At 42.2% G+C, this 10809-nt stretch overlaps 2 protein-coding genes across 4 annotated transcripts in view; one reads left to right on the top strand and one right to left on the bottom strand.

Annotated features, from left to right (window-relative positions):
* Positions 1-3804, top strand: part of ikbkb (inhibitor of nuclear factor kappa B kinase subunit beta) — a 44824-nt gene extending 41020 nt beyond the window's left edge. For all 3 annotated transcript variants that reach the window (XM_076270344.1, XM_076270346.1, XM_076270345.1), the window contains exons 20-22: positions 2290-2405; positions 2660-2759; positions 2966-3804. In XM_076270344.1, coding sequence (XP_076126459.1) covers positions 2290-2405; positions 2660-2759; positions 2966-3016 — 267 coding nt within the window. In that variant the 3' untranslated portion in view covers positions 3017-3804. The remainder of the gene's footprint in view (positions 1-2289; positions 2406-2659; positions 2760-2965) is intronic.
* Positions 3805-4743: 939 nt separating this feature from the next.
* LOC143106148 (tripartite motif-containing protein 16-like) lies at positions 4744-8424 on the bottom strand. Its single transcript, XM_076270351.1, has 5 exons — positions 8202-8424; positions 7432-7665; positions 6814-6973; positions 6644-6700; positions 4744-6293 (listed from the first exon to the last, which is right to left on the bottom strand). Exons 1-5 carry the CDS (start codon positions 8289-8291, stop codon positions 5776-5778), a joined length of 1059 nt encoding a protein of 352 aa, XP_076126466.1. The 5' UTR covers positions 8292-8424; the 3' UTR covers positions 4744-5775.
* Positions 8425-10809: the final 2385 nt, after the last annotated feature.

The raw sequence follows: 10809 nt of genomic DNA, 5'->3' as shown, positions 1-10809 counted from the left end.
ACTGTACATACAGACACACACACACATACTGTACATACACACACACACACTGTACATAGAGACACACACACATACTGTACATACACACACACACACACTGTACATAGAGACACACACACTGTACATACACACACACACATACACACGCACACACACACACACTGTACATACACACACGCACACACATACACACATACTGTACATAGAGACACACACATACACACACACACACACACATACACACACACACTGTACATACACACACGCACACACACACATACACATACTGTACATACAGACACAGACACATACACACGCACACACACATACTGTACATACAGACACAGACACACACATACTGTACATACAGACACAGACACACACATACTGTACATACACACACACACACATACAGACACACACACACACACACACACACACACACACATACACACATACTGTACATACACACGCACACACATACTGTACATACAGACACACATACTGTACATACAGACACACACATACTGTACATAGTGACACACACACACTGTACATAGTGACACACACATACACACACACATACTGTACATAGAGACACACACACATACACACACACTCATACACACACGCACACACACACACATACTGTACATAGAGACACACACACACACACACATACATACACACATACTGTACATAGAGACACACACATACACACACACACACACACATACACACGCACACACACACACACTGTACATACACACGCACACACATACACACACACACACACATACTGTACATACAAACACACACACATACACACACACACACACACATACTGTACATACAGACACAGACACACACACACTGTACATACAGACACAGACACACACACACACACACACACACATACTGTACATACAGACACACACACATACACACGCACACACACACATACTGTACATACAGACACACACACATACACACGCACACACACACATACTGTACATACAGACACAGACACATACACACGCACACACACATACTGTACATACAGACACAGACACACACATACTGTACATACAGACACAGACACACACATACTGTACATACAGACACAGACACACACACTTGTTTTTACACACATGCCAAGCCCCCTCACTTCATTAAGAAACTCTACAGTTAGAAACTGTACAGCCTCCTCCTCACGTCTGGGCTGAAGGGGTCGATCAGGTGATCGAAACGTTGCTATGTTTTTAAAGCAATACAGTTTATCTTCTTGGAGCAATTGCAGTGTGCAGACCACACTGTCTTCCATAGACATAAGGGCCACCAAATAGAACACCTGAAGGCTGTAAGTCTGTTCTCAGAGGCTGCCACCATGTTGAGCACTTAACCCAGAGGCCACCATGTTGAGTACTTAACCCAGACACCACCATGTTGAGCACTTAACCCAGACGCCAACATGTTGAGCACTTAACCCAGACACCACCATGTTGAGCACAACACTTAACCCAGACACCACCATGTTGAGCACAACACTTAACCCAGACACCACCATGTTCAGTACATAACCCAGACGCCACCATGTTGAGCACTTAACCCAGGCGCCACCATGTTGAGCACTTAACCCAGATGCCACCATGTTGAGCACTTAACCCAGACGCCACCATGTTGAGTACTTAACACAGATGCCACCATGTTGAGCACTTAACCCAGACGCCACCATGTTGAGCACTTAACCCAGACGCCACCATGTTGAGCACAGTACTTAACCCAGACACCACCATGTGGAGCACTTAACCCAGGCGCCACCATGTTGAGCACTTAACTCAGACACCACCAGGCTTAAGCTTAAGGCTTAAAATGCACATTGATAAGTACATATTCCATGAACACTAACCTTGGGTCTCTTCGGAGTCTGCTGAAACAATCAAATTATCATTCTGTGTTTTTTCATTTCACTATGTTCACATCTCTGTTTAATGTTTATTCTGTTTACATTACAACCTCGTGGTTGGAACGGTTTCAAAATAAAAAGCAGTTTCAAATTAAATGTCCCCCGAAACAGAAAAGGAACAGGCCAAAAAAACAGTAAATGACAAGGAATGCATTAATAATATTAAAAAAAGATTGAAAATCTAATTGAATTGTGACTTTAAAATCGAAAATGAAATCGAATCGAGGATTTGGAGAATTGTAACACCCCTAATAACAGTATGTGTTTTGTGTGTGTGTATTTTTTGTGTGTGTGTGTGTGTGTGTGTGTGTGTGTGTGTGCAGAGTAAAGTGCGCAGTCCTGTCAGTGGTAGTCCTGATGGAGCTCGGACACCCTTGGCCCCCCCTCTACTCCCACACAGACCCCCCCTCCCCAGCAGCCTCACCACGCTACCCCAGCCGTGAGTCTCCCTGTGTGTGTGTGTGTGTGCGTGTGTGTGTGTGTGTGTGTGTGTGTGTGTGTGCGCAATTGGTAATGTGTAATCTGCCAAAAAAGATCAGATATCAATCTGTCCACTTGGTTGTGCTAAATTTAAAAAGTAACATATTAACTAGTCACTCACAAGATTTTTTTAATTCTCTCTCTTGCGCGCGTGTGTGTGTGTGTGTGTGTGTGTGTGTGTGTGTGTGATGTGTGTGTGTAATGTGTTCCCAGTGAGGAGTCTCTTGTCATGATTGAGGAGAGCAGGACCTTTGAGAGTCGCCTGCAGAGTCTGTTGCAGGAGGCCATTCAGGAAACAGAGCAGGACCTGCAGGTAGGTCCACATGTAGAAACAAATAAACATTCTTTGTGAATAATAAACATAAAAATGTACAATGAACATCAGATTTAATAATTTTCTCCTTCTGTTTGCTGCTGTGTGTGTGTGTGTGTGGATTTGTGTGGTGTGTGTGTATATGTGTGTGTGTGTGTGTGTGTGTGTGTGTGTGTGACTTGTGTGTGTTTCTCCTGTTCCATCAGATGATGAGGGAATGGGAGTGGCTGAAAGATGACAATCCCCATACTCTCTGATTCAGATTGTGTGTGTGTGTGTGTGTGTGTGTGTGTGTGCGAGAGAGAGAGAGAGAGAGAGAGAGAGAGAGAGACAGAGAGAAAGATATAAGGAGAATGTACTGACCCCAACAATCCATGGATCTGTACTGCCACCTTGTGGAGACAGAGTGCCAGTGCAGCTGCTGCCCCCTGTAGGCCACTGGTGGAAGTGCTGCTCCTGCACCTCACCTCTCCACACTCGGACCCCTTTTACTTTGTTTTCATTTTTATAATGTGTGTTTGGCCATCTCATCATAAGTGGACAGTGCTTAATACAAGCGTAAACAAGGACCAAAGTTAAAGTTGACTGATATTCAGCAGACTCTTTATCCAAAGCGACACACACTTGCAGTGGAGAGTTTGGGAATCAAACCGCAGCCGCGAAGGACCAAGACACACTGTGATTCAATCACTCAAACCACTTGCCCAGGTGATCTGAGATGCATTTGATTATGTGCATTTTGTTGTATAAACACATTCTGATGCATCCCAAAAATGGAACTGGTTATGGATGTGAGGTAGGCAACTCCATAAATCTGAACAGAAGTGGTCATTAACATGTCTGGATGTACACCTTGGAAAATGCCCTTTAAAGGGAAAAAGGACTTCCTGGATCACAGTAAAAGTGGGGATTTAGGCGAGAACAATTGTTGATGTTTCAGCGCATCTGTCCATAGAACAGGACTGTGTGTACAAACTCATTTTTTTAGGAAATTATTTAAATGCACAGCCAGAGGACCATAAGAAGCAATTCAATGTTATTTTATTCCTGTAAGTGGCGAAAAGAGTAATGCATTCAAATCTGGACCACTATCATATAATGATGTGTTTTATGTTTTCTTTAAATGTATGTGTCTCTGTGAGGCTTAAATAGTTTATTTCTTTTAAAATACATAAAGGATTATAGGGGATTTAAATTTAAGAAATGGATGGAAGTTTTGATATGTATTTTGGCTGTACCATTTTCATGTTTTATATCTTCCTCTTTGGATATATTATTGGAAAACAACTCAGGTGTCTGTGGGCTGTTAAACGATTGTGATGTGTCTGTTATATAAAATAATTATGATTATGTGATGAATTATGTCTTCATTACATGTTTGTCATGTGGAGTTTCATTGAATGGAACCATTAGCCTGGTTTCTCTGCAAGGCTTGATCACCTGACCATGATCCCATATCAGACTAACACCAGATCCAACTGCATGTGATGTGAGTGAGCGTTAGCAACAAACTCAGTTTCATTACATTGTGTTCAGTGTGAAGGTGCTAACTGTACACAACGTGCTGCAGTGCAGCGTGATGCAACCGCCTCTATGTTATTTCTGTTGCTCGCGCTGCTCTGCTGTTTTGAATGAGAAATATGATGCAGTAGAAGAGCTTATTTAACAGATTCAGTGTGGACAGAGAATATTCAATGCTACACAACAGTCACTCGCTCGGGTGCATTTAGGATGCCCTGTACACCTTCTTTTACCCACTGGAGATATGCCTCCCTGGATGCCTACTGGGAATGGGCCATTAAGCAATGCAGTTTAGGTCAAAATATCAAGAACACATAAAAGTCCTAGCCTAATAGATATGAATGTCCTTCAGAAAATATATATTTTTTAAAAATCTATAGAAATATATTTGCTAAAATATTACTTTACCAAAATAGTTTATGAATGTTAATTTGAAACCTGCCGGACAAGACAAATGACAAGATACATCATCACCAACATAAATCTGCATAATTATTTATTTTCATTATCACCTGCACGTCTACCCCTGCCACCAACATTACATACGTTTAGACGCACACATCAGCTTCATTGCACACATGCAGCCACTCAGGGTGAGTCTTTGCTCTCCCACAGAAGACAGAAGATTTCAATATTCTGATCTATGTTCAGATTGTTCTAGAGTGTTCTGTTGGACAACATTCTATGGAGACGGTAGGGTACATTACCATAGACTGTATAAACTATACACTTGTACATTAAGGCTATATTCCCTGATGTTTTCTTCTCATAGACTTAGACTGCAAAATGTATTGTTTTCAAGAGTGTTTTATTGTTTCTCATCATATGATATTTCTTGTTGTGATTTCCACATGTCCTATGATAAGCAAATTCTGTACTTCAATAACTTGCTTTTTTTTCATTTATTAATTTAGTTATTTAACATGTGAATTTAACACAAAAAGACTACGAATATGTAGTCACAGTTGTTGTTAATTCTTTTTTTCCATCAGACACCTGTCCAATCACAGAGGGACTAAAGGCCTGAAAACCTGGGGGAGGACAAGGACGGTTAGGGGGAGCAGGAGGGAGAGGAGATGGATTGTAAGAGAGGATCAGAGGGGCGCATCAACACATTTCCCACCCAATAGATTATGTGTGGTGTGCTGATGTGTATTCCAGCAGAGGTCCAGAGGTGCAGATGCTGTAATATCTGCTGGGGTCCAGAGATGAGGGAGTGGTTTTGGTCTTTTGTTTTCCCCAAGAAAAGAGAATCTCAGGTAGCTAAGTGGCAGCTTCCAGATCCTTACATGTGAGTGGTGGCTTATATGTGTGCTGATGAGATGGGACGTGTTTGTGTGCATGTAGTAACAGCATCTATCTATATGTGTCTGGGGTCTTTACATTTCTGTCCTGCTGTATATGGTGTGAGTCACAACAGCTTCACTGATGATCTAGTACATACTATACAAAACCCAGGGTAGAGTGTGGGGGATTGGGCCTATATGGTCTGGGATCACAACAGCTTCACTGATGATCCACCACCGTAACATCTAAACCCAGGGTAGAGTGTGTGAGTGAATGTGGCCTGGACTCTGTGCATGAGGGTCATTGTGTCAGAGATGCTGTAGAAGGCCAGAGTTCCTGCCCTGTGATCCACATACACTCCTATTCTGGAGCTGGCCACTAGAGGGAGTTTAGTCCGTTTATTATTGTGCCAGAAATAGGAGCTGGAGCTGGAGAGGAGGAGTATCCAGGACTGATCATTCCATCCAAACAAACACTCATGATCCTCTCCTTTCCTGCTGATGCTTTTATATGAGACTGCTATATAAACCCACCCTCTCCACCCAACCTCCCAGTAGCAGCGTCCAAACACACCCTCTCTACACGGCACCTGTTCCCACTCATCAAATCTCTCTGGATGATCAGGATATGACTGGAGCTCAGCTCTCTTCTCCACCCTCCTGTTCCCCTCAGACAGATGGAGGTGTCTGTGTGCTGTGTTTGGATCCAGTGTGAAGTGACATGAGTCTGATGGAGGAGAAGAAAGAACAGGACACAGTTAGACTACTTTGTGTGTGTGTATGTGTGTGTGTGCGTGTGTGTGATTCTGTACTTTTTTGTATGAATGGATATGGTCAAGTCAACATTTTGTTGTATAATGGATATGTTCTCAAGTGTACATGTGAGAGGGCCTGTCAAGTACACGTGAGAGTGTCTGTTTTCAAAAAGATTAAAAGTGTGTGTTGTGTTATGTTTGTGAGTTTATGTGTGTGTGTGTGTGTGGGGGGGGGGGGGGCTGTGTGTGATGCACAAATACTTGAATGAATGACTGTGTGTGTACATTTTTGTCTCATTGTTTCTAGACCAGACCAACTTACACTTTAAGAACTCCTCTCTGGTTACTGGCTCAGTAAAAACAACCTGGACATCAGACACTGAGAAAGAAAAAATGCATTATAACCAAATTATACATAACATACATATACTGTATACATACACTTCATCATTTTATGTGACCTTTTCTCCTCTTCTAATGAATATAACCGACCTGCTGCAGAGATCTTCATGACTTCCTGCTTGAAGAAATCCTCCAGCTGCCCCTTCAGTGTGGAGACAGATTTCTTCACGGCCTCAAAAGACCAGCTTTGGCTGACAGAGGTGCAGGATAAGTCTTTAGACTGAGATTGAGGGCTGACTGACTGAAAATTCTTCAAATAAGAGAGCGAGAGAGATGACTGTATATAAACATAATTATATCTGATCTATAGATATCTGATCTCTGTCCAAAATTGTTATTTTAATGGATTAGCATTGTATACAGCATTAATGTCTCATGTAAAATAAGTTGTCCTACAGAATATAGTTGGTCGGACTTAGTAAGCAATTTAATGCAATACAAGAGGGTCCCTCCCTTGTGCTTCTATCAAGCAAGGTGTTGAAGACGTCTGATCTAATGCATATCCAAGGTTATATATTGCAGACCTATGACACTGAATGCAATATTGCAGAGCTTTGGCACTGAATGCAAGAACATTCAACTGAAAACAGACACTTTAATTACCGGTATGTTGTATGTCAATTTAATTAGTATATTCCAACAAGGATTGTATGATACAATGGATATTAAATACTTTTTTTGGTAATATTTTATTTACACTACAGTTACCTTGAGGAAATGGATGTGATCGTCTGTGTGTGAAAGCTGCTCCAGTTCAGCATCTCTCCTCTTCAGCTCAGTAATCTCCTGCTCCAGTTGCTTCAGGAGTCCTTCAGCCCGACTCACCTCAGCCTTCTCCTGAGCTCTGATCAGCTCTGTCACCTCAGAGCGCCTTCTCTCAATGAAGCGGATCATCTCAGTAAAGATCCTCTCACTGTCCTCCACTGCTGTCTGTGCAGAGCTCTGTTAGGAGACACACAAAGAGGAGGGTCCATCTAAAGCAGCCCTCACTCAGCTCCTCCACACAGCCTGTTACCCACAGTGGGGCACAGAGGAACTGGAAAGTGACTCAGTTTTGCAGACTCCTCTTTGGCTGACTGGGTGAGAGCCCTGACTGAGTGTAACCTGCGTTGTGTTGACCACACGGCTCAGCCCTGCACTCGTACTGACTTGAACCTGCAACGTGCAGCACCTCAGAATGGGAGTCGAGCACGCTAAGAAGTGTAAAACCCATAGGCTCTAGCATCTCTTGCTAGCACGTCTCTTAAGGCGTTGGGAGGGAGGTTTACACACTGCACAGCTACGTATCAACTGGCTACCGTTAGATGAGCTCTGACATGGCAGCCAGCTGCTGTCCTCTCTTCTGGTCAGTACTACATTCTTGTTTGTCCCCAAATTACCATTAGCTCAATGTTGATAACTGTGCCTCCGGGAATGCCTAAGGAGCGCACCTGTTTGTTTATGCAGTTGAAAGGGTCTGTAGTTTTCTCAGTACTCACCTTGAGAGTATCCACAGCCTTCCTCAGCTCCAGCAGCTCCTTGTCTCTCTCCTGGAGTCTCTGCTGGAGTTTCCTCTTGGTCTTCTCCATCTCCTTCTACAGTAAGTGACACAGTTACAATACCAGACTACACATTACTACATAGTGCTTACACTGTATAGTCAATAGTAATTCAATCCTCACATGAAATTTTGATTCATACATGTAGTCATTAAGAAGCCTGTTTCTTTGCAGGATCTGAGCAAACAGTGTCTTTATTGGGACTTGGGAGAGATACCACGTATTTAGTGATGACCCCGACTGCTAATGTTTAATTGGCACAAAGGAGCAGATGGGTTCAGAAACAACTGGGAGTTCAGCACATTATTCTGTGTAGCTCTGCTTCTGAAAGAAACATTTAATAAGTAATATAATTTCAGGCAATACATATGACTAGTTGTACGAATAAACATCTGTAGGAATAATAGTATTTTTCATTGTATGTTTGATGCAAAATATTGTTATTAGCCTAATGATTAGAAAGGTTTTCCTCTCAAAAAGCACAATATGAACCCCTGGGGCTCCTTATAATAATAACCACTTGTGGGCTGGAAAACTTGGATTGTGGTGAAAAGTAGTGCAGCATTATTTACAATGCTCCAAAATATGCAACCCGGCACCTTGCCAACAAAAAAAGACATGAATCATAAAAAAACATAAATCAACCAACAGCAGGTTCCCACACTGAGGGCAGAAATAAAGCCAGTCAATTAGCCAAAATTGGTATTATATACCGATATGACTGGGGGACCCATGTACAATGGTATACTACTTCACACATTTACAATAATATATTATAATTTGATTATAATATAGGATATAAACATAAATATAGCCGCAAGCGGCAATGGCGGGCCCGAGCACCTGCGGGCCGCAACCCGTGACATGTCGGAATCCAACAAAGCACCAACGTGGTGAGTTTGTGAAATGTACATATTTGATGCGTGTGCTATTTGTTTTTGTATTTTATTTTCTGCCACATTTACTCGCTTGGCCAGGTGGGGGTGTAATGCAAGGCAGGCCCATTGGGTGTCATCATAATCATAATATATATTAACCTGATAAATTTCAGACCATTTATTCAAAGCATAGAGCATTTCTGGCACATTTCCTGCTTGGCCAGATGGTGGCGCTATGCCAGGCAGGCCCATTTGGTGTCTGGATATCATCATAATCATGATGTCTATTAACCTGAAAAGTTTCAGACCATTCATTCAATGCACTGTGATTTATGACATATTTCCTGTTTATTTGGTGAGATATTAAAATCATATGAAATATATTACAACATTCAAAAATCCCTTCACAATTTAACATCAGCGACATCTTGGCATAATGTTTGCCAAATTTCAAGTGAATCTGACAAACCGTCTAGGAGGAGTATGTTCAAATTGATCATATGAAATCAGTATAATTGTCATTCTTTCTGTTGCCAGGTGGTGGCGCTATGCCAAACATGCATTATGGGCATTTGAATATTATCATTAACATGGTCTTTAATGACCTGTGAAATTTAAAACATTTCAAGCCATGCATGGTGAATTATGACACATTTATTGTTCATGTGGAAGGGTATTAAAATTAATAATTTCGCCATTTCGTCAAATTACAACATATCAAAAAAAGGCTTCACAATTTATAATCAGGAACATCTCGGCATCATGTATACTAACTTTGACACTAATCGGATCAACCGTCTAGGAGGAGTACGTTAAAATTGATCATGTCCACAACGCACAAAATCTCAATTAGCTCACTTCCTGTGGGCGTGGCTAATGGCATGTTAATACAAAAGTTGTTTGTTTTTGGGAGTTACATACACCCACCAAATTTGGTGTGTGTATCTAAAACTATATGCCAACCACAAGTCACTGTGACGTAAGGGGGCGCTATGGAGTTCCTGGGCAACGCCCGGTGCCAAGCTGTTATCCCTGTCTATTCACTGTATCACTTGATGTGTGTGCCAAATTTCATGCGTTTTCACCCATGAGAAGCACCTCTTTTGGCATCATGATTCATCACATATTTCATCACATATTAGTCTGCACAAAATCCCAAATACCTCACTTCCTGTTGGGCGTGGCTAATGCATTGTACATACGAAGGTCGTTCATCTTGGGGAAATACAGACACCTACCAAATTTGGTGTGTGTAACTGAAAGTATATGCCCACCACGGGATCAGTCATCTAAGGGGGCGTAAGGGGGCGCTAGCGAGTCTCTGGGCCATGCCCGGGGCCAAGCTTTTTTACCTAGCTGCTTTGTGTGACACCTGATGTGTGTGCCAAATTTCAAGACTTTTCGATTATGTTAACCACCTCAAAATATTTGCCAACCACGGGATCAGTCACCTTAGGGGGCGCTAGCAAGTCCCTGGGCCACGCCCGGGGTCAATCTCTTGTTCCTAACTGCGATGCGTGACACCTGACGTGTGTGCCAAATTTCAAGAGTTTTCGACCATGTTAACCACCTCAAAAACAGGAAAGCAAAAAAGTAGAATAACAATAATAATAATAATCCTTACAAAAACAATAGGGCCTTGCGCCCTTCGGTGCTCGGGCCCTAAATAT

Source organism: Alosa pseudoharengus, unplaced genomic scaffold (assembly GCF_046254945.1).
Source record: "Alosa pseudoharengus isolate Yale_2024_CS ecotype anadromous, Long Island Sound unplaced genomic scaffold, YU_APseudo_1.1 YU_APseudo_1.1_scf_6, whole genome shotgun sequence".
NCBI classification, from domain to species: Eukaryota; Metazoa; Chordata; class Actinopteri; order Clupeiformes; family Clupeidae; genus Alosa; species Alosa pseudoharengus.
This window is presented reverse-complemented; position numbering and strand designations above follow the sequence as displayed.